Genomic DNA, 24786 nt, shown 5'->3' on the forward strand with positions numbered 1-24786 from the left:
AATATTTTTCCTCGTGCGCACATGTTCACATTTTTAAAAACAGACTTCAAGGTGCAAGTTCTTATTTAACGCTCTACGTGACAAACTCCTTTGGGTTACGATTTTATAGTAAAAGCTGGAAGGGGGCGTATACATTTTTTATGATTTTATCTCTTCTAAATATTTCAAAGAATACTTATTTATTTTAAGAGCAGCATCTCAAGACAGTCCAGGAGAAACGTTACACCATGCAGGATCCAAAGTGCATGTTTTCATAAATACATCACTGAAACTTTCATAAACGTCAGTCGAGACTAAGACATCGAGACAAAGACATCGAGTTGATTGTAAGGATTATGGTAGTCTCTAGAAGTTTTCATTACGAACAGTTTTCACACTTTTTTCCCCTTAGTGTAATCTTCATCACAAATATGCTCACCGTTTAGTGTTGAGTAGGATGCATCTTTTGGAGGTGGTTCAGCATCATTTTATCTCTCGATAATTGTCACATATTCATACGGATACGCTCCTTTCTGTAAAAGTAGTTGCTTACACCCTTGGACATCGTATTTATCTGAGAAGAAACTTATAGCATTCATAAAACTTTTTTTTATCAAGACTTTAATCTAGACTAGCCAAACTATTTAACATGAACCTAGAACTATCGGTAAACATAATTTTTCATCTTTTTTAGGTGTGCATTTGATATCACCTTTTCTTTCACCGAGTTTCTTTATGAAAAGATGGCTGCCATATCCGCTGAGATTCTGATAGGTTAACATTTTGTCAAACTTCTGTGCGACATCTTATTCAGTTGCTGAAGTGTAAGCAACAGGCCTTTTAGAATAGACACTTCATGCAATAACAAAAGCTAGAAGGTAGATGCTTTTGATACTGTTTTGTATACGTTTTCACTGGATTTGGCTGACTCATCAATAGGCTTTAGGATTGATTCGAAACCAGCGTATACAATAAAAGAAACTCTAATTAACTTTAAATTTTTGAAAAGCAGCATTCTTCCTTCTTTTTGCATTTATACATTAGCAGCCTCATTAGTATTGCAGTATTGTATATGTTATACATAATCATTAATACATAGTAAAAAATAATATTCTATATGTTTATTTAAAGCTTGTCAGTGGATTGGGTTTAAACATCTAAAACAGAAAAACTGTTTACAATTTCTATTTGATATCTATGATGATAACAACTAACTCTTATCAGTTATTAGACATTAGTGATTTATCTTTTAACTAGAAATCTTTTAAATTCGTTTGAGCGGTTTTTTTTGTGATGATATTTGAAGTAATAATATACATTATAAATATACATTGTAAATATACATTATAAATATAATACAAATTTTTTAAATATTACTAATGAAAAGTGTACAAATATAAATTAAATGCGAAATTTTCGTTGAACAGAGTTTTCATGGGAGAAAAGATTTACAATTACAACTAAGTAATTGCTGCAAAAAAATGATAAAAAGAACTTCATCAAAAAGTACAAATTATATCATGAACTATATATATTATTATCATGAAATTCAAAATGATAAAATAATCATCTCGCTCCATCACTGAAACATTTGGGGAGTTTCTCCAAAGCCTGATTTACACTGAAACAAACAAACAAAAAAAACAGAAAAATCATTTAAAAAACAGCAAAAAATTAAAAATTGCATTAAAAATTGAACAAGTAAAAACCTTCTACAATACCAAAGACAGAATCTGAATAATAAGAAATCGAGTTTGAAAACTTAGAATTTTAACAACAAAAAAAAACTAACTCACAATTTTTTAACTATTTTTTTTGGAAGATCGTCTTTGGGATCATTTTCTGTAGCTTCTCTTTTTAAAAGAATTTGATCGATCTCATGCGAAACTGTTTCAATTTTAACTTTAAACAAAGGATTTGCACATAGATCTTTAATGAAAGGTCTATCTGAAGGATTTTCCTAAAACAAAAAGCGTTTAACGCTTGATATTTGCAACCGATCAGTTACACTGGCCTGCGTTTAAAAAAAATTCATTGTTTGTGGGTTTCTTAGGTAATCCCACACGAAATCGACCTCCTAAATCCGAATATACCATTTATTTTGCTCAATCAGGTCAGATTTTTGATATTTATTATATATATATATCGTTATTTTTTGAAGAGCATCATTATAATCAAAGTTATTTAACACATTGTAATTTTTAAACTGTAAAAAAAATTATGACTCAGTTTAACTTTTTTTTTTTGACTTAAAACTTACAAACAACTTAAAAAAAAAACAATTTTCTAAGGAATGAAGTCCTTGATGACTTCCACTTGTGAAGCTATTTTAGTTTGTCGCGTTTAACGCACCAACAATAATCAGCTAACATATTGATGTCCCAGCATTCCTTCATATCTGATCTCCATCACTTTTACGTCTTGGTGAAATCTTTCCCCTTCTTCCTTGCTATAACCTCCACAGCTAGTTTTCCAGAAAATAGTTAAATGACTGGAGAAAATGCATATTTATTGAAATGCGCACCCAGTGTTTGGAAGCTTTTTACAACTCATTTACATGTGAGACATATTCTGAGCTTCTGTTATTCCCAAGATAACTGCTAATTAATATACAAAACGCCCACCTTGCATCTTGTTCAATGACTTAAATTTAGATGTCAAAATTTTTGTTTTTTAACAGAGTTCTTATTTGACGTCTGTGAAATTGCCAACAAGCAGGTTGGCATTGTTGATTTGTGGGAACTTTTTCAGTAGATACCTAAAAACCTAGCCTTCTTTATTCAGTGTTTTTACAAAGTTCTTCATCAGGCCAAGTTTTACATGGAGAGAAGATAAACATTTTCCAAAGGGAATAGATATCAATTTATTACGTAGCTGCCAATTTTGAATGCCCCTCAATATGACCAGTCTTTCTGTTAATAGTGACCACTATCTGCCCATAGGCACCAGAAACAAGGACATAATGTGTAACCCTCATGCATCCCAAGTAGAAGGCGCACAAACTGATAAGATTCATTCATAAATACATTAAATTTAGCAAACTGTCTATATGGTTGCACTTTGACTTGCACAGTTTCTAAGAATGTTAATTTTTAGTATAGACAATTTTGACCTAGTTTATTAGGGGAAGGGAGAAACTGATGTTTTATATCCTTCTGCCATTGGTATTTGGAAAAAACAATCCTTGAATTATTTGACAATTTTTATATAGTGTGCAGCATTCAAAAAAACTGTGGCAATAGGAATACTACTTCATTTGTAAAGAATTACCTATGGATGGCGAAAATTTTTTCAAAGAAAAGTTTTGTAAGATAAGAAAGCTCATGAAATGTGTTTTACCTAGAGGTAACCACATAATAGCCATATGTGGTTGGAGTATGTGATTGCATTAACCAATACTTTCATATTCTTGTACAGGTATCATTTTATTGCTAATATCTAAGAATGGTACAGGTACAGGTACCATTTTAATGCTAATATGTAAGAGTACTGCATTTAGGAAGAATCAATAAAGAGCCTCCATTCGCTTGGTTGATAGAGAATGTCAAGTGCCTCAATTAAGCATTCTTACACCATTGCAATATACAAAAGAGCTAGAAGAATCAACTGCAAAAAACTATCATGTCCTCCACTTCTATACCTTCCAGGTCCTCTTCTAGCTCAGTTTTTTCAGGAGGAGAAGGAACTGGAACTCCTGGACAAAATGGTAGTGGTTTAATGGCAGAAAAAATATCAGGATAGACAACATATTTTTAACACAACCGACCTCAGTAAGAACCCCTTTCAACAGTTTTAACACAGTTTTTAAACATAGAAAATCAAAAATTTTATACACAATAGGCTACCAAAAGATTATTTAAATGTTTTGATTTATCAAGAACTGTATTTTTATAAGCAATTATAATCATACCTTGAAGTTTTGGTCATGCAAAAATAGAAGTCTATAACATGATCCTTGCTTTCTCTCCATCACCAAATGACAGTTTGTTTTGCCCTCACTCCAGCACCTTAAAGGCTATGACATAGGCTTTACAACAAATGTGGGACAAAGCTTGTCTTGATTGCCCAACTTTATTATGAAATATGCAATGCATGGTAAAGGGACTTTACTAATGGAATTACATTGCTTTGCTAGTAACATGGAGACAAGCAAGCACTACACAACCACTCGCATTTGGGGTCAGATGGACATTGAGCTCTCTAGTAAGACCATCTAGAGAGCTCAATCTGAAGTTAAAAAACTTGACCTGATTGAGCAATATGAATGCTTGATTTGGACTTAGAAGAAAAATTTCAGTAAGAACCACTTAAGAAACCTCTAGAAACATTTTTGACACAGGCCAGTATTAAAAATAGTTAAATGATAACAAATGAATTATGCTGATTTTGCTTTGCTCACTGATAAGAAATAAGACATTTTTCTCAGAGAGCGTTTTCAAACTAAGTTTTTGTTTTACCAAAAAAAATTTAATTTATCATTCATTAAAGTCCTACAAACCATAATGCCATACCTTTGTACATTCACGAAATACTTCAGCAAATTTGTTACACTTTCCGTTTAACACTTGATACTATTTTTAAGTAAACAAAAGAAATAGTAAAGCAGAAGAGGTTATCACCAATGATTATTACAACATTCACTTTAAGAAAATATTATTTACCACTTTTTTATTTCTCTTCATTACTTTGGCTTGCTTAACTTCTTTAGAGTCATTTTTATCAAAGGACACAGATGTATCGCTTCCAGTCAAAGATCCTAAAACAATACCAATGCAATGTATGTCTAGAGGTTTTCTTGCCATGCCATCCCACACCTGAAAAAGTAAAAAGCAGATGAATTTATTGTCAGAAAAGTTTTGTTTCATAAATCAAAATAAAAAATCACCAAATAACTAAAATTTGTTAAAGGAAGAAAATTTTGGTAGAAATATTTTTCATATCAATAACTATATAAATATATATTATATTATATTATATTTATTATATTATATTATATTATATTATATTATATTATATTATATTATATTATATACATACATACATACATACATACATACATACATACATACATACATACATACATACATACATACATACATACATACATACATACATACATACATACATACATACATACATACATACATACATACATATATTGTTCCTATAACATAAATTTAACATTTTTGGAAAGAATCTGCAAACTAAAAAATTGAATATATTACATATTCAATTTTAAAATCCTGTTTAGGCCATTATGGACTTTGAAGGTTGAATCTAACTGTTACTTAAGTTAGAAAAATTTTACTATGTATTATATATTTTTTCAAGATGTTACAAACAATATACAGACATTTGCATCAAAAAACAAAAAAGAAAGAAAATGATAAAAAAAATCTGGTGTAGCAAACACACATGAGTAACAGTATTTTAATGCAATCCAATAAATGAAAAGACACCCCTAAAAACAAACCTCTGGTGCAGCAAACTCTGGAGTTCCAGCAACACACTTTGCATCTTCTTCCTTGACAAAATCAATGTCACATATCACTGCATTGTAATCTTTGACAAGAATGTTTGCCACTTAAAAAAGAAGTTGCAATAAAAATAAAAACCAAAAGATTGTAAAAAGTTATTAACTTTTAACAATCTTTTATTATTATTAACTTTTAATAATATAATAAGATCACAAAGTTTGATGAGAAAGTTGCAATAAAAATAAAAACCAAAAGATTGTAAAAAGTTATTAACTTTTAACAATCTTTTATTATTATTAACTTTTAATAATATAATAAGATCACAAAGTTTGATGAGAAAGTTTGTGAGAAGTTTTTTCTACTGTTAGTATTTTTGACATTCAAGTTCAACATTTCTAGTTGAAGGTCAAAGTTGAAGGACATGATGCCGATTTCTAAGTATTGATTGTTTATAAAGATCAAATTTGTTTAACTGAAATGCTTATTTATGATTTTATGTTGAAGTTTAACTAAAAAATTTAATTAAATTGTGTGGAAGAAACTACGCAAAGCGGATTTGATTGACGTCTTTTCCTTGAAATATTGTAAATATGTAAATATAGTTTTAGCAGTTTATTTTATGAGCTTATTTGAGTTTAATTGTAAAGTATAAATTGAAGGCAAACTTTTTGTAGTGAGGGTTTTTTAAGGAGAAGAGAAAATATAGCATTGAAACATTGTACTTGCTACAAGAAAACTACAAAAAACTTAATTAATAAGAAATTAAGTTTTTATATACATTTCAGATCGCAGTGCACATAATTTCTACAGTGTAAATACCAAACGCCAGTCAGAACACCATGTAACAAATGAGCAATTAAGTTATCTGACAATGGTCCATTTTTGACTAAAAATTTTAGATCCATGTCTAAAACACAATTTAAATCAACTTTAATTACAAGAACCTTAAAAAAATTATATATATATATATATATATATATATATATATATATATATATATATATATATATATATATATATATATATATATATATATATATATATATATATATATATATATATATATACACACACACATAAATAAACAAAATGTAAATGTATAAACCATACAACAAGAAACAATAAAGACTGTTAGTTTGTCTAAAACTATATATTGTAAATAAATCAATGCATAAACAAAACAAAATTTAAAAACAATTTCAAGCCTCCCAATGCTTACATGGCATAGAGCACATCTGTTATGCACATAATTCAATTTGTTAATTTACTTGCAAACATTGATTAAATAAATCTACCTCCAAGGACCATCACTTGATAGCAAACCCTTGGAGACTGTAAAACCAGTAATGGTATTGCAATGTTTGTAGATTCACCAAGTTTTGAGAGTAAGCTCATGGAATTATTTGTCGCATTTATGGACTTTTTATCAGTCACCTTTAAAAAAAAAAATGAAGCTTTAAGTATGCTATTGATATAATGTATTGATATGTAAGTATAATATTGATAATGAAGAAACTCTAAATATTTTGCCATTGTTAAGATTTTAAAAGTTTTAACATTATTTTTTTAACATTTTTACCATTAGTAAAGTTATAGTAATGTATATTTTACCCTAAAAGTAAATAATTTGTAAAATTAAGAAGTTGTACAAAACTTCGGTGAGGTTTACAACCAATAGACTTTTTTCAACTACATTTTATCTTTTAACTCATTAAAAATATATCATTTTTTAAGAATCACCTTTTTAACAGCCATTCGTGCTTCTCCCCTATCCTTATTACCCAAAAGCCAGCAACCATACACAGCTCCAAAATGCCCTTTGTTAATTAATATTTGGTGGACACAGACTAAATCACTATTCATTTGAACAGTGGAGTTTACAACAAATGTTTTTAAAGCCTAAAATAACAATTGTAACAATTGATATGAAAAATAACAAATTTTGTTTAAAATCAAAAGAACAAAAACAAAATACAACAAAAGAACAAAAATTTAAGAGAACAAACTTTTGTTATTACTTTTAGAAAATTGCTTAATATATTAGATGTTAAATTTCCCCAAAGTCCATCATCAATCATCATCAATCATCGTCAATCATTGTTAATCATTGCCAATCATCATCAATCATTGCCAATCATCATCAATCATCATCATCATCATCATCATCATCATCATCATCATCATCATCATCATCATCATCATCATCATCATCATCATCATCATCATCATCATCATCATCATCATCATCATCATCATCATCATCATCATCATCATCATCATCATCATCATCATCATCATCATCATCATCATCATCATCATCATCATCATCATCATCATCATCATCATCATCAAACATTTAACAAAGAAAAAACTTACAGAGAATTTTACATGATATTGGTCATCAACAGGAAACACTGGCTCCTCATTGGGATTCACTAGAAACTCTTCTTTAAGATGATGCCTGAAAATATTATCACAAAGTTTGGGCATTTAATTTCACTCAGTATCAAGATGTTTTACTTTTGGTATTTGCTGCATGAATTTAAAATAACTTAAAAAAGGAAAAAATTGCATTTTAAAAACAAAACCAGTTCCACCTTTAATATCTTCATCAAAATAAAACTTCTAAATATTAAAACTGAACAAAAGAACTGTGGGAAAATGTCAATTAAGCAAAAAAAGTGAACTTGAAACATTGGTTTCTTGCTAACAAATTTAAATAAGAAAAGGTAATTCAGAAAAAAAATTCAAGTTTAACTGCAAGTACAAATCACAATTTAACAAAAAATTATTGCTTATATGAGAAAGAATGATTGTAAAAAAAAAAATTTGGTGCAACCTCTTTCTGGTAACTAAATTTGACATTTCTCCAATATGTATGTAATTTTTCCTGACATTATAAAAAACTCAAATCTTTTCTCTGATGTAAAGCCAAAGTGGATTTGTTAAAGTTAAACTTAACTACAGTGGTAAGGATCACTATGTTAAAACTGCTGTAACATAAAATTTTACTTAATACCATAGAAATCTTACCACAGATAGTAAAAGTAATGTGGTGTAATTGGAACCCTGAGTGCAGTTTACACATTTATTGTTTTTTTTTCTCTGTTGTTCTCAGTTACAACAGTGAAACTGATATAGCTAAAAAAAGGTCGATTTGGAAGAATTGCTGCAAAATAACCTCTCCTTCGTTCAGTAAATAAAAAAAGCCGTTTAGTTTTTGCTACAAAATATGAAAATTAGACAACAGATACATGCAAATTGGTGTTTTGAACTGATGAGTCCAAATTTGAAGTTTTTGTATATAAGCAATGAAAACTTGTTTGTAGACAACCAGGTAAACGTTACAAGCCCAAATGTATTTTACCAACAGTGAAACATGGCAGTAGCTCAGTCATGATTTGGGGATGTTTCAGCTATCATGGTGTTTGTACATCAGTCAAAATCAATGGAATAATGAAAAAAGGAACAACATCATCAAATAATTGTATAAAGTGCAATTCCCTCAGGTATCGATTTAATTGGTCACGGTTTCTTCTTTAGGCAAGACAATGATTCAAAACATTCGTCTAAGCTATGTCAAGGATATTTGTAGTTATACAAGGATGATGGAGTGCTGAGAATAATGGAGTGGCCAACTCAATTCAATTAAACTTCTATGGGATGAGGTCGATCGTCAAGTAAAAATGATGTAACCATCAAGTGAATTCTATATATGACAATGTTTACAAACTGTATGGAACAATCTTCAAATAGAAAAACTTCAAAAACTTGTTGTAAAATGCCAAAAATATGCAAAGCTATAATTATAGCAAAAGGTAGTCATTTTGATAAAAAAAAAAAAACCCTTAAAATAAAAACTCTTATCTTTTTCATATTTTAAAAATAGTTATTTTATTTAAATTTAATTGAAGTTTATAAAAAACTTGATTTTATGTCATTAGAAGCATAATATGGTACTTTTTCTTTAACTCGTGCACACTTTTGCACGGTAGTGTATAGCTATATAACAGTAGCTTACATGCTGTAGGGACTTTGGGGGTGGAAAAAATATCAAGTTAAACAATAAATTTTAAAATTTAATAAGCTTATTAAACTTTAGTCAACTTCTTTTCAGAAATTTAAATAAAAAATGCTTAGTAATCTTAATATTAGTTAATGCCTTAAAAAATTTGGCAAAAATGATTAAATATATTTCTCAAACATGCCTAGGCCTGACTTGTTCAATGAATTTTTAAGACGGTCGACATTATATTTGCATTATGAAAAAACAGATATCAAAGGAAATATTGTGAGATATAAACAAACAATTAAAAAATCAACAGTTAAAACAAATAATTCAACAAGCACATGCAATTTGAACTAGCACTTCCTGCAGTGTATATTGAAATGGACAAAAATGAAAAGGAGGAAAATGAAAAAAATAAATCTACCTCTGTTAGTATCTCACCATCAACAAGCCAAGAATGCCAAATTAAATTAGGAAATTTCTAGTGTTGTTATGACTTTGAAATTATTCGACTGTGGACTAAATCGATTAATGTATTTTTCAAAGTCAACCAAAATCAACTAATACATTTTTAAAATTGACTAAGTTGACTAAAAGTTGATTTAGTCAAAATATTTGAATAAAATTTTTATTATAATCATATACTTTAATGTTGCTTGACAAGTTCTTTTTTAGATTCTATGAAGAGCATTTTCTTTGTTCGGTTTTAATTCATCTAATCTATTAGATTTTTCATCTAATTTATTAGATTTTTCATCTAGCCTTTTAATATTCATCTAATCTATTAGATGAATTAAAATCAAATAAACAAAATAAAGAAAAAAAAACACAGATTGGCACTTTATATCATTTTTCAAAACAATTAAAGCAAAAAATTTAATAAAAAATAGTGGCGTAGATAGGTGGGTGCAGATGGGGCAGCTAAACTTTTTTTGGGGTGGCAGATTCATAAACCTTTTTGCATTCTTAACTGAGTACCATAACACATAACTTAACATTTTGTTTTCAAAAGCATCAACTAGTTACTATAATGAGAAAAAGGAAACATTAATGAAGTGCAAGTACATACAGTATGCTAAGAGTTAAGTTTATGTGATACAGCTAATTAAATTCAATGTTCAGATGATTTGGTTAAATTAAAAAAACCAAATATGAATGATATTCTTACGCATGGCTCAATCTTTATAAATAATTGATATTTACAAGATAAAACACTTATTAGGATATCTCTTTACTAATTGGTCAGCATCATAGCAATATTAAAGATTGATAAAATTAAATCAAGTGAAAAAATTGATATAAAGATATTAGGATGATTACCCAACTTAATCGACTTTTAGCCAATTAGTAGGAGATCCATAGTCAATTAAATCCACTATTCCATTTTTCAAAGTTGACTGATTTTGACTTTCAACTAGTCGACTTTTAGTTGATTTAGTTGAAGTTGATAACAACACTAGAAATTTCTTAATAGCAATAAAGTAACTATTTCCATGGCACTAGTTCAGTTTAAGAAAAATATTGAGTTAGTAAAAAATTATTTTTCTTTTTCTGTCTTTTGTGAGTCAGATATGTAAGGCTTACAAAGTAAAATGGTAAAATGGTAAAAAGTTTAAAAGTTAAGTTGCATAGTAACAATATTTGATGCTAAGTAATGCAAAAAGCTGAAGAAAAATTATCTGTTAAAAACAATTTAAAAGGACTTTTTTCTAAAATGGATAGATGCAGACATATGAGAACAAATTTCTTTATGGCAAATATCAGATTTATTGATGCAGAAAAAATCAAATATGAAAAACACATTTAAATATGAGCATTTAAATATGTCTAAATATGAGCAAGAGGAAACTGGAAAAAGTGATTTGAAAAATGTTAATGTAAATAAAGGAGCTTCAGAAGAAGTGGAGCCTGAAAAAGAAGAACTTGGTTTAAATGAAATGATACTTGAAATGAAATCTCAAAAGTCTATTACAAGCATTGTGGAGTGTATACATTAGAGCTTGCCATTTCGGATGGATTAGCAAAAAGAAACGCAACTAATCTTATCAGTAAGATTAAGCAAGCTTTAGCAGCTACAAGAAAACCCCACATTTAGGAAATAAAAAAATACAAGTTGAAAAGTAGTACTTTTAAGATCAAGCTATTAGGTGGGGTAGTACATGTCAGATGATGGAACACTTATAAGAGCTAACATCAGCTTTAATTGATATGACAAAAACACAAGTTATGTTATCTCAAATGGTGTGGGGCTAAGTGGAAAATCTGAGAACTTTGCTATACCAACCATATATTGTTACAAAGAAAGTTCAAAATGAAGATTTAACTCCTGGGTAGTTTTTCAAGGAATGGAAGGCTCTTCTATACTTCTTCTTTAAGTAAACAGATTCAAGTTTGGTCTACACTACAAAGCAGAGGGAAATTCTATGACAATGTTCTACAGGGTTTTTTATAGAGGAGGGTGGACAAGTCTGCAAGGCAATCACCAGAGGACTCTAAACACAAAACCTCAACCTAAAAAGTGAAGATTAGCTCATGGGCATTTTTTTAAGGATTGGAAGGGTCTTCACTATTTCTTGTTTAATAGTTAATGATAGTGATAAAAATCTTTTTTTGAATGTGTCTTAAAAGTTTTTCTATTCAATTTGAGCTTTAAAAAGTTAACATTCAAAAAGAACAAATTTTATAAATGTCAAAGAGTCTATTTTGATTTTTAGTTTCTCACCTATTTATTCAGTCTTGCAAAGAGTATTTTTAATGAAGAAACAGATGACATTATAAGCTGAAGGTATTAGGATTACAATTCAAAAGGGAAAAGCAAAATTAAGAGAAAAATGAAATACTGATTGCTGGTATTTATCTGGATCCTATGTAAAGATATCTGTTGAATGGTAAATGAAAACTGAGAGAAAGGATGCAACATAAGACTTAAGTATCAGAATGATTGTTTTATTTGTTGTGAAACATAAAATGTGTTTTTAAACTTACAATTATTGTCATTATCATTAATTATTGAAAAAGAATTTTATAAGAATTGCACATTAAAATATCTGCAAAACCTTAAAAGTTACAAAATGTTGTTTAGTGTTGTATTTTTATATTATGTTTTGAAAATGCATTACATGACACTTGCTTGAAAAAATTACAGTTAACTGCAAATCAGGAGAAATTAATGTATAATTGTTTGCTCAAATATGACAGAATATTTTTTATTTACCACTACAAACAAGACAAAACATTTATTTCCCTCTAATGAAGTAAAAAAAGATTTTAAGTATTAAGAAAACAAAGCTACTAGATAAAAAATTTTGATATTTTTTCAAGATTTTTTTATTTTAAGCTTGTAGTATGTTTTTTTTCTTCTCTATAAGATTTATTCAATTTTCTCTTCAATAAACAAACCTTTAAATTACTAAAATCTGTTAATGCAACATAAAAATAAAACGTAAAATTTCTAAAATGATTTTTTTAAAACAGACTTCCTACTTTATTTTATCAAGTTCTTCACTTATTTTACTTCTTTAGCTGTTTCAATCATTGATGATTTAGTTAACTTATAAAACATGCTTTTAAACAATGAAAATAAAGTTTAAAAAGTAAATGCTTTTTCAAAACTCAAAAGTGGGCCAGAGACACAAGGTGTCTCTGGCCCACTTTTGAGTTTTGAAAAAGCATTTACTTTTTGATTGATATATAAATGGAATTATTAGAATTAGGTCCAGTTAGTTAATAATATTATTAACTAACTGGTAATTACTACTATATTATTACTATTAGTACTTACTAGTTACTATTTAGTAACTAGTAATTACTAATAATATCTAAGATTCATTTAAATATTTTTGCTCTGAACTCTAATGTAGCCAGAGGGTAAGAACTATGAAAAGTATGAAGGTTATGATAAAATCCTATACTAACTTTTCCAGTCTTGTTTCATTTTTTATATGCTTACATTTAAATAGTTAAAGCATTTTATCTTTTGCCTTTACTGTCAGCCAAAGTCTTTTAATTCTATTCTATTTCTTCTATTCCATTTTAAGTTGGTAATACATTGGCATGTAACAAAACTATTGTGTGCAAGGAGCAGAAGAAAGTTTAGTGCCTAAGACATTTTTTGAGATTTCAACAAGTGTTTAATATCTTAAAGGAGCAAGAATCTGTTATTAAAAAATAGGGAGCTAGAGCCAGGCAGTTTTTTTTGGCTCTCAAATCCTAAAAATAAACAATGAAAATAAAGTTTAAATAGAACTTACCTCATTTCTTGGCATAAAGGAACTTTGCATTCAGAAAATGTGCAGTCTACAGAATGCTTGAAAAGCACTTTCCTTAAGAAATTTTCTTCCTTGTCATTGAATTCTACTGGTTCTTTGGAATTAACTGCTTTTAATCTCACACGGTTTCTTACAACTTTGCACTTGCAATTACAACCCCAACATGTCTGAGCACATCTATTAAAAGCTTGCTCAATTTGATTCTTTACTGTTTCCTAATCAAAAATATTTTGATTGTAAGAAATTAGCACAAACTAAAAAACCATATTTCCATGTTTATTTACTTTAAAAAGAGTTCATAGAGCATTGTTTCATATATGAAGTGTTAATGATCTAATAAGATCTAAACAAGATTGAGATTCCATTTGGTAAATTAAGAAATCTTTTCTTACACCAAGAAAAGCATAATTAAAACTGAATAGAAAAGTCTACAGCAGTTTTTTGCCTAAAAGAGTTATTGCTAATGAATTAACAGATAAAAAACGAATAAATAAGAATCTAAATCAAAGTCTAAGGCTTTCATGATATAGAATAGAGAACAAAAAAATTACGATGTGTTGATATAAATTTACACTGTTGAAAATTCATTATTAATTTTTGAGAAAAGTCTTGCTTTCTATAATAAAGAGTCCAGACTTGCTATTTACTCACATAAATATATTTAAGCAGATTTAGTGGTATTTTATCATACATAACTTTTGTAAATTTGTTCAAAAGAATCCAGATATTAGTAAATACTTTGTAAAATACTAAGAAAAATTATTTTTGTTATTTCAAGATCAGTATAAATTCCTAAACTTTTTAATGGTTTTGCTTCTATAATTGCTAATTATATTGCGATTAAGAAACAACACACAAATTAATAGACAGGTATATGACCCGTAGAAAATAAGCTGTGTTAATTTTTATAAAAATCAATAACGAATTTTAATATCTTTAATAGTTCAATATTTCAGTTAAAATTTAGTTTAACAAGATTAAATTAATTTAGTCTAAAAAATATATCTTTCACTAGTAAAGTTCCAATGTGATGATCAGTGGAATTGGGTTGATAAGTTTTTTATCATAAAATGATTTTATTAATGCAATTTAATACTCGATAATTTATTTTATAATGTATATATTAGGTTCTATGGGGTTAAAATAATAAATATTTCAACGATAATACAGTTTGGTGCTTTCTTCACTATTCACTATTAACTGTTGGTCATTCACTCCCTATTAACTGTTGGCCATTCACTCTCTATCAACTGTTGGCCATTCACTCTCTATTAACTGTTATAAAATGTATTAAATGCTACTGATGAAGAATTCAACAAGCAAAAGCCAATTATTTTTTATTGATAACAATAAAAATATAAACGATTATTTACAAACTTAATGTATTTACCACATCTTGTGAGTCACCCAACTTAAAACCATTTTGACTGACTTTTTCCTTAAAAAAAAAAAAAATTTTGTAAGTAGACAACTGAAAGTTCACACATTTGTCACATTTCTTTTAATATTGTGGAAATTTGAAACTGATTTTATGAAAACTTATCTATAATTAACCATTTCAATGATCCAAGAATGATTTGTGGAAAACATGAAAATTTAGAAAAATTGAAGATACAGGTCTTCTTTTTTTTTAGTAAAAAAAAAAATTAAACTGATGCTGAACCATTCTTCAAAATATTGTTTGCTTATTCGCTAGTAAAAAAAAAAATTAAACTGATGCTGAACCATTCTTCAAAATATTGTTTGCTTATTCGTTAATAACAATTGTATTCATTATGGCTAAGCCCTTTAATGGCTTAACAAATTTCATTTTAAATTATTTTAAATGTTTTTTCAATCAAAATAAAAGAAAATGATTTACAAATAGAACATGAATTATTTTAAATGCCTAAATTTTTAGAATTCTAAAATATATTTAAACATTCAAAGAAATATCATTTACCAAATTTGATGAACTAATTGTGTCAACTGTTCTAGATCTGCAGTCAACATTTTCTTGCAAGCCATGCTCCAAAATCACATCATCAAATACTACAAAATTACGCCATTAAATAATCTAACCAAAAAATTATTGTGTTAACTTTTTATTTTTTTTTATAACAAAACAGCATGATTTATCTTGTATACTAACGCAAGGTAAATCATTTTTATTCATGAAAGGGAAGTAAAAATAGTTTTAATTCAGGAAAAGGATGTAAAAACTTTATCAACTTAAAATAAAAAGGAAAAGTTAAATAACCTTTAAGAGGATTAACTACTATTAAAGCAACAGGGTTATCCTCAGAGCAGTCTGTAACACGAGTTAGAGTCAAGGTTGAACTCCATTCTTTCATATCACACGATGGCACCTCATGCTGTAGCAGATTTACATCATTGTTAGTCAAATCTGATTCTATATTAAATTGAAGTGGGAAGTTGCTTCTAAATTTTGTAATAGAATTAAATAGTTATATAATACTATAAATATATAGTAGTACAAAAGTTTTTAAAAATATAGTTTAAAAAAAGTGCGCAACATAGTTTTATGTTATGGGAAAACAAAATATTCGGGGCAAACAGACTTAAAGCAATAACTTGCAAGGGACTGACCTGATGGTTTAAGATTATTCAAAGCCTGAAAAAAAGTGCATTTAAAAACATACTGAAACAGTTCTGCATTAGGTATTGCTGGTACTTTCTTAGACAGAACCCAAGTGCTTTCCTCTGACATTTTGCTTTTTCAATCGAATTGCTTTTATTTGAATATATTTTTTAACTTATTAACTCTAAATTAAAAAAAGAAAAGAAGAGTAGTAAACTATTATAATTTTTAGTTAGTACACACATACACGCGCGCGCACGCACTTAAATATCAGAAAACAACTAACTATAATTAAACATACATGATTTCTGGTGCAGCAGCATTGGTATACTTTTACAAGCTACGTAATAAAGTAATAACATTATTTTCCTTTTTTTTTTTTTTTTTTTCTGTCTCCAAGGGTTCAAATATCACGATAAGTAGTTTCGTCAAGATATCAAATTACATCATATCGCCAAGATAACAAATTAAATCCCTTTTTCTATTTTATTTAACTGGCTAAAAGAAATAAACTTTCTTTATATTTAGTTTATTTTAAGCCATCATGTTTTATTCATTGTGATTTTCATATGACTGGTCATAAGTTCTTCTTAAGTCCTGATCATAAGTTATTCTTAAGCGCAAATTTAAGGACAATCGAAATGAATTCTAGAATTAATTTGGTATTACGTCCCAAAGCTTATAATGTGCCATCAAAGTTTCTTGAACTTTTTAAAGTAAAAGTTTGCAAAAAAGAGTAATTGGTGAGTCTTAAATGAAAGAAAAAAGCGTACGTTTATAATTGCGGTGTTTATCTAAATATCATCATAACACTTTTAAAGGAACCCATAAAAACGTCTCGCGTTTACCGCAGTACGTTAAGATTAATAAATATCTGCTTCGTTAGATTAATAATTAACTAGTACTTTTTTAAAAGAAATGAAATTAACAGTTATGAACGTTTTTCATCATCCCTTTTAAAAATAAAACTGCTTTTAAAATAACGATTTTTTTGTTAATGGTGTAGTACTGTTTGGCACTGTTCTTTCTTTTTAAATACGGTATTGTCGCATGATTATTTTCTTTCTCTTATAACCCATTGGTTTTTCGCTTTTTACTTTTTCTGCGAAAAAAATACACATGAAAACTTTGATAACTCAAATCTGTATAAAACTAATCGTTATCAATGGCTAAAGGTGAGATTCCACTCATCCGTTTTTGCTAGGGGAAAGGGAAAGGGAAGGGAAAATCAATCACGGGAGCGTGCGCAGTTTGTAATTTAATTTAAAAAACTAATCACTGCGCATGCTAAGTGATTAATTTTCCCATCCCTTTCCCTTTCCCGTAGCAAAAACGGATGAGTGGAAGCTCACCTTAATGGATAACTCAAATCTGTATATAATTAATTGTCATTAAGTTTGGTGAAACTATTTTGCAAAATCATTCATGGTACTGACGCCAAATTTAGCTTGACAGAATAAAAAAAAGTCACGGTATGAAAAGCCACGGAATAAGTACCTTTTCTCTCAGCCACAGTACTGACGCCATATTTTGCGTCAAGTAACGTGACTTGGAGAGAAATGGACTGTAAGGTAAGGTCTTATAATAAAAGTCTATTGTTTAAATTTAAAGATCAGACCTTTGAAGAAAAGAAAAAAAAAAAATGAAAATGAGAATGAAAGATTTTTACTTGAAAAAGTAAAAAATAGGTTTGATGTTTCTCAAAAGTCACGCTTTGATGATTCTCAAATATCATAAAACTCGTCTTTGGGTAGGGAGTTTTGTCACGTGACATTTTATCGCGGAAAAAAATACATCGTACGTTTTTGAAAAACTTCGTCCAAAAAACGCAACAAATCATTTTATGTAGGTATCAAAGAATGAAAACCCACCCATGAAAATAAATAGTATATATGTATATATAAATGTTATTTTTTTTAGAAAAGGTTGCACAACACCTTGCCCCTGAGTAATTTTAACTAATTAAGTTTTAAACTAATTATCATTTTGAAAACCAAATGAAAAATTATGAAAATAATTATTTAACATGATCTATACGTTTTATATTTCACCTAAATTGAAAAATAAGCTTAAAAATAAATCAGCATCGTCTTATTTATTATGTTCATATACATCTTCGTAATCTATTTCCTCAGTAACTAATTCATAATTTTCTTCATCTTTGTTTTCATTGTCATACTCATTGTACTCATTATCAGTTTCATTATCACTTTGGATTTCATCAATGGTATTTTTATTTGATTTTTTAACAAGTTCTAGAGCGCTCTTTGATAATTGAATTGTTTTAACTTTACTTCTATCTTGAGAAGTTATTATAGTTGATTTTATTGGATCACTTGTAATAAGAAGATTTCCCATTTTTTCACTCTTTCTTCTTTTTGTTCTGCTGCTTGATTGTTCCCTTTCAAGGCATTTTCTTCCAGGTGTTTTCTTTTCATTTTGATACGTTATGTTATTGAAAGTTGACGCAATAGAATGTTCTTCTAATTTTTCTAGAATAACTAGATCTGATTGAAGCTAACTTGCTTCTTTAATTTCAAAGCGATCACGTTGTCGATTATGATTATAAAGTTTCTTTTTTAAATTTTGAATAAAAATTTTCCATTATTTTTAGTATACTTCTATATTGTTTAGAAGAACGCAAGTCTGTCTGATTAACTTCCAAAATGTAATCAAAAAGTAAATTTTGAAGCAATTTATTTTTATCGATTAAAACTCTGTCTTTAATAACTAAATAAAGCTGATGTTTAGTAAACTTTATATTCATTTTAAACTAAAAAGAGAGATAAATTATTTTAACTTTTGTATGCTTATATATATATATATATATATATATATATATATATATATATATATATATATATATATATATATATATATATATATATATATTCTACAACATAGATAACTACATAAGCTATGTAATAGAATAAAATAAAATTAAAAAGTTTTGTTCAGATGTGTCAGGAAAAACTCTCAAAACATGAAAGTTGCTAATTTTTTCTATAAAATGAACTTTTTAAAACTACATTATTTCCAAATGGGGCAAGTTGGGGTAGCTAACTTTTTTGGTTTCTTATAGAATAATACAAACTCTCTTTAAAAAAAGAATTGGCTTCGTGAAGGAAGTCTAAGGTAAAAAGTCTTAGCACCATAAAAACAGTTTAAAATCGTTAAAAAAGCATTCTTTAAATGGATTTTTTACAACTTGTATAAATACATATTTAAATTTTTTTTATAAATTAAAATAAAATTATTTATTATCTTTGCATGTTATAAAAACTAAAATAAAAAACTTTGTATATAGGGAGAAAATTAAGTTTTTAATAATGATAAAATTTTAATGATAAAAAAAAGCTGTTTTCGATCAATTTCAAACGTATATTAACGTTTAAATCTATTATTTCAGTATTTATTTTTTTATACCATTAGAATCATAAGAAACTGTAAAAAATAGTTTGCTAATAACACTATTGAAATTACGCTACTCAAAAAACTATATTTTGGCCAAATTTTTAGTGTTTCTGAATCACTGTGCACTGGTACCATTCTATATTTTGAATTGTTGAAGCTTCGCCTAAAACTTTACGGCACTTTTTACACTTGACTTGGTTTGTAGCTATTAATGTTGTTGGAGTCGCTGTTGTTGCTTGGTTTATTTGCTGCTCGTCATTAAAGCTAAGCTTGCGTTTTTTTTTAGCTTGCTTTGCTGCTTTTTTGCTCTCAGCATCTTTCAATCTCTCGAGTATTTCAGGTTTATTGAGACACTCCTCTTCGAACCTTGGTGCGTCTACATTTTTTCGTTTTTTTGTGTCAACGAGTTGAATGCGAAACTTTTGTCTGGGCCACTTAAGCACCAATCTTTGTAAAGCCATTTTTTAGATTTTTTGGAGCAGGACGATTACCAGCATCATTGATGCAATTTCTAACTGTATAGTGGATTTTTTTTTAACTATTGCTTATGGCTCTAATGCTCAACTTATGACTCCACCAGTTTATGAAAAACTTATACCGATCTCTCCCTGATGTACCATTAGGAAACAAATGAGATTGACCGTGGTGTTGCAAATAGTCGGTAACTAGTGTGATGATGTCATTATAAGTTCTTCCAAAGCCCCAATTGGATAATTTGATGAGCGTATCTACTAAATTGATTCAAGTTGATGCGACAATCTCGTGTTTGAACCACTCCCAATTGTTTCAACTATGCCGTGGACACGCCTGTAAAGAGTTGCTACTGGTATGTTGAATGATTTAGCAGTTTTGTTAAATGAAAATTCACTGCTTTGTACTTTGGCCAGAGCAAGCGCAACTTGCTCTTCGGTCTATGGTTTTTCTTTTTTCTTTGAGAGCAACTTGTTTTGAGGCATATTTTATATTAGAATAGATTTAATAATAATCGATTTAAAATTTATCCACAAAATTTACAGAGATTGATTGGTCAATTGAGATTTAATTAATAAAAGCCGCATTTAACAAGTGAGCAATTCGCGTATTTCATTCAACCCCACATGTATCCGTTTTCGTTTTTATCTCATAACTTTTTTCCCTGAATAGCAAATATAATTTTGAAAAAAGATTCTTGACCAGCTTAAAAAGCTTTACCAGAATACTTATTAAGTTCGATGATATCAAATTTAGTTTCCGAGAGCTTTATTGTCCATTTTTTAAAAAAAGAAAAAAAGTATCATATCGCTTTCGAAGACTTAACAAATTATAAAAAAAACTTTTCTTTAAAAATTAAAGTTTAATATCATCTTATTAAAAAAAAACTCTCTACAACAAAATCAAAAAATATTTGCAAAAAGTTTATTCAATAATTAATTAAGAGCAAAAGAATAAGCGTATTCATAACTATTTCATTCTACCCTCTTTTTCATTCTACCCTCTTTTTCATTCTACCCTGTTTTATTATATATACAGTTTTTTCTCGAATTCCTTATTACGTGCCATTTTCTTAAATATTCTTATTTCTCTCTTATAACTCTTATGTTCATGAAAATACCGAAAACTTTCACGATTTTTCTTCGGATACTTTTATTTTGAAAGTAACTTGTTCCTCGCCTATTTTAAGCATATTTTACAGAGAAAATCAAAATGCCAAGAAACAGTTAGTTAAGTAGACATGGTAAAAATCAGCTTTTAGCCATACGTAACACATGTTACATCTGGCTAAAACACATGTAACATGTGTTACATATGGCTAAAAATTAAAACTGGTACTGATGATGAAGATGTTGTTGTTAAAAGTGATGTGGCTGAGGGCATTAAAGGATATTAATTGGTTGCAGTCAATAAAGCAAATATTGACAACCTCCAGCCATGATCACTCAATTTCGAAACTTGCAAAGTTGATACAAAATGACCCAAGGTAACTAAGGTTTGAACTCAAAACCAAATGACTTTTTATGTCATTTGATTTTTTACTGTGGAAAGCGTTAGAAACAGAGTGATAAGAATCAATCAGTATTCAGTATTTGACACGTGGCGCATATTCTAAAGTATACATTGACCTTCAATTAAAACTTTTTAGTTGTTTTTTTTTACTTTGTTAAAGGAAGAAATGTTTTTTTCTTTATCAAGGGCCAGTCATGTGATTATTTCGGAATGTTGCAGTTAGCAATATTAATACTAGTCGAATAAAATTATTTAGATAACAGTAAAGTTGAAAAACGGCGGAAATCTTCTTGCCTATACTTTTGGCGCCCGCCTCCCAAATAATTTTTGGCGGCAGAATGCTCTGGCTTTCTCTTCCCAATAGATAACTGCCGCCAAAAAAAATTTTTTGGAGTTAGAAACTTTTAGAGGCCGCCGTCAATTACCGGAGGCAAAAACCACTGTTGATCGCCGCCAAAGATGTTTTGGAGGCAAAATGATCAGAAGGCTACTTCCCACAGCCCCCCAGTGTATCATTTTAACAATCTGGAAGGAAAAGTTAATTTTTTCAACTTACTCCAAAGTTTTTATTTGTTTTACACTTTGTTAGCAGATAGTTCATAGTATTTAAAGACCAAACCAGATTTTTTTTGTAATGTGATGCAGCTGCTTATAAATTCTTCTAAGCGAGATTCTTTATGCGCGAATTTTCAAAGTCATAGAACGTAGCTATGACAACAACAATTCAATACTTATTTATTGTTGTCGTTTCGCATATGAAACTTCATTTTGAGTTATTTTATTTAAAAACGTCTCTTATCGTGAATGTTTTCAGCTTTTCATGAAAATCTTTTACTGACTTGTAGAATTCTTTTAAAATGAAAAAAAACTTTTGGTAAAACCATAAAGTTATTTTACAATTTCTGTGTAATTTTTAACATGTAATATTACCAAATATCGTCGCATGATAACATGCAAATTAAACCTCATACCTTTGACTTATTAAACCAAAAAAAGCATTCTGCGAATATTTGCGAACTAATTATATTTATTCCATTTTATAGAATTGCTCTTTAGATTCCCCGGATGGCTCTTTTTGATATTTGGGTATGAATCCCGAGAATTTCGAAGTTTGATGGATTGATGAGATATGTTCTTGAAGAAATAGGAGATGTTGGAAACTCTGAAGCTGCTTTAAAGTGTATAAAAAATAAAATTAGAAGTTTTTATCAAACATTTAAGATGAAATGAACAAAAATAGAGAGGTGACGCTTCCTGGTCACCTATTCTTCTTGGATAAATAAATATATAGTAATTACTGATCCTATATTTCAAAATGTACCACGTACTTCCCAGAAGAATGGCATAACAACCGGGTCAGGCCGGCAAAAAAATCTTTTAGCGATGTAGGTTGTTATGCCGTACTTCCCAGAAGAATGGCATAACAACCGAGTCAGGCCGGCAAAAAAATCTTTCATCGAACCAAATGGTTTTGACCATCATTTTTGTTTGATGGCAAGCCACAAATGAACCTTCTTCTCAAATATCATTTTGGAAGAAAACCTGACACTGGGTGGCGTATTGTTGATGTTAGAGGTGTAAAAAGTGTTGCGTCTGTTGATGTGGAGTGGGAGAGTGTGAAATAGAATTTGTCATCAATGATTCAGCAGGCATTGATGATATTTTCAATACAGCCGCTTACATAACTTCTTAGTCTCAGACTTCTATCTTTCATCACATTGTGGGATGCATCTTTCCTTGCAGGCTTTCACATCTAGCTTTTTAAGAGCGCAATTTATTGTGGATGGATCACATTTGGACCGCTTAGCTGCATGTCGCTACGAAATTCTTATGGTCAAACAAATGCTTGAAAGTGGTCAATTTTCTTCCAGTAGCTTTAGCGTTGGATCCACCCAAGCCAGGTTAATGAGAAGCTGGTATGCTGTTGTAAAAACGTTGCAAAATATTGTAAATAGTTATTCTAGGTACTCCTTCAGCCGTAAAATGTTGTACTGTGTACAATTTACGAGACTTAATGTTTACGGAGTAGAACAAATACACTCGAGAACAGAGGGCGACTTCGTTTGAAGTCATTTTTCTAATTAATATTTCCTGTAAAACAAAAAAAAAATAATAATAGGAAAAAAATGAGAAAAATTTAAACAAAACAACATAAATGGTTTTGTGTAAAATACCATTGTTTAAATATTATAGAGCGCCATAACCATTCCGGGTTTCGCCGCAACACCCGTTATGTTTTAATGATTTTGCATGTTCTATATTGGTCATTAAATTTAACTCAGCTAAAGGCTTGGTGTATACAAAGATGCATATTAAAGATGCATAGAGTAAGAGAGTAAGTGTGGTTAGCGATGCTGTAGTTGAAAAACAGAAGGGAAAAGTTGAAGAAATGGATTTTCTGAAAAATGCCTTATCAACAGTTGGGTGCTGTTGGCAATTCAAAGAGTATTTTAACTTTAATCTGATTAAATGCCAAAAATATTTTACAGATCAAATAACATAGGGAGCACTCAAGTAACATAGGGAACACCTAGAGACCACCAAACGAAAGCTTTAAAATTGACATGGTTTAACATACCAATATTTTGATCATAAAGATAATCTAGAGTGTGCATGCTTATCATTTACCAAACTTTTTTTTGCTATTAATTTTTGTTATTGTCAGTTGAGGTAACATTGAAAATTCATGTAAAATTTAAGCTATGGCTATAACTAAGACAATCACTTAGACTGTGACTTTTTGACTAAGGCCAGAACTTGGTTACAATTAACGTTAGTAAAAGCTGGGCAGGTAGGGATACTGCTACAAAAGTTGTTGGCTCTAAAGCTATGGCTAAGTAAAGGCCCCATGATGCTCAGCATATTGACAGTCCTTGCTTATGTTAAGTCTTTTTAGGCTGAATGTCATGCCATCCTTGAAAAAATGCATTTCGTTTCCAAAAAAAAACCAACTTTTCACAGATTTCTTTTGAAGGTATGTAGATGTCTGTGGTCCTGCTTTATCATAACCTTGGCTTGCAATTGACTTTAATTTTTGTTTCATATAATTATCGCGTTATTGCAACAAACTTTAAG

The 24786-nt window shown here is 29.0% G+C and overlaps 1 protein-coding gene across 3 annotated transcripts; it reads right to left on the minus strand.

Annotated features, from left to right (window-relative positions):
- Positions 1 to 1392: 1392 nt before the first annotated feature.
- Positions 1393 to 16893, minus strand: LOC145188144 (uncharacterized). Of its 3 annotated transcripts, XM_090101287.1 has the most exons (15): positions 16616 to 16893; positions 16376 to 16498; positions 15973 to 16154; positions 15676 to 15764; positions 15124 to 15171; positions 13716 to 13948; positions 7833 to 7917; positions 7197 to 7355; positions 6752 to 6890; positions 6235 to 6363; positions 5453 to 5562; positions 4641 to 4793; positions 4491 to 4550; positions 1776 to 1939; positions 1393 to 1600 (listed from the first exon to the last, which is right to left on the minus strand). In XM_090101287.1, the coding sequence occupies exons 2-15, from the start codon at positions 16441 to 16443 to the stop codon at positions 1546 to 1548; spliced, it is 1674 nt and encodes a 557-aa protein (XP_089957413.1). In that variant the 5' UTR covers positions 16444 to 16498; positions 16616 to 16893; the 3' UTR covers positions 1393 to 1545. The 3 variants fall into 3 exon arrangements, 2 of the variants coding, with proteins under 2 accessions (XP_089957413.1, XP_089957418.1); XM_090101292.1 differs by lacking the exon at positions 6235 to 6363 and having other exon boundaries at positions 16616 to 16790; XR_016456666.1 differs by lacking the exons at positions 1393 to 1600; positions 1776 to 1939; positions 4491 to 4550; positions 4641 to 4793 and having other exon boundaries at positions 5544 to 5562; positions 6676 to 6890; positions 16616 to 16790.
- Between the last annotated feature and the right edge of the window lie 7893 nt (positions 16894 to 24786).

This window comes from Hydra viridissima, unplaced genomic scaffold, assembly GCF_058129835.1.
Source record: "Hydra viridissima isolate aposymbiotic clone 2 unplaced genomic scaffold, HvirCarnegie_v1 scaffold_1, whole genome shotgun sequence".
Classification (NCBI taxonomy): Eukaryota; Metazoa; Cnidaria; class Hydrozoa; order Anthoathecata; family Hydridae; genus Hydra; species Hydra viridissima.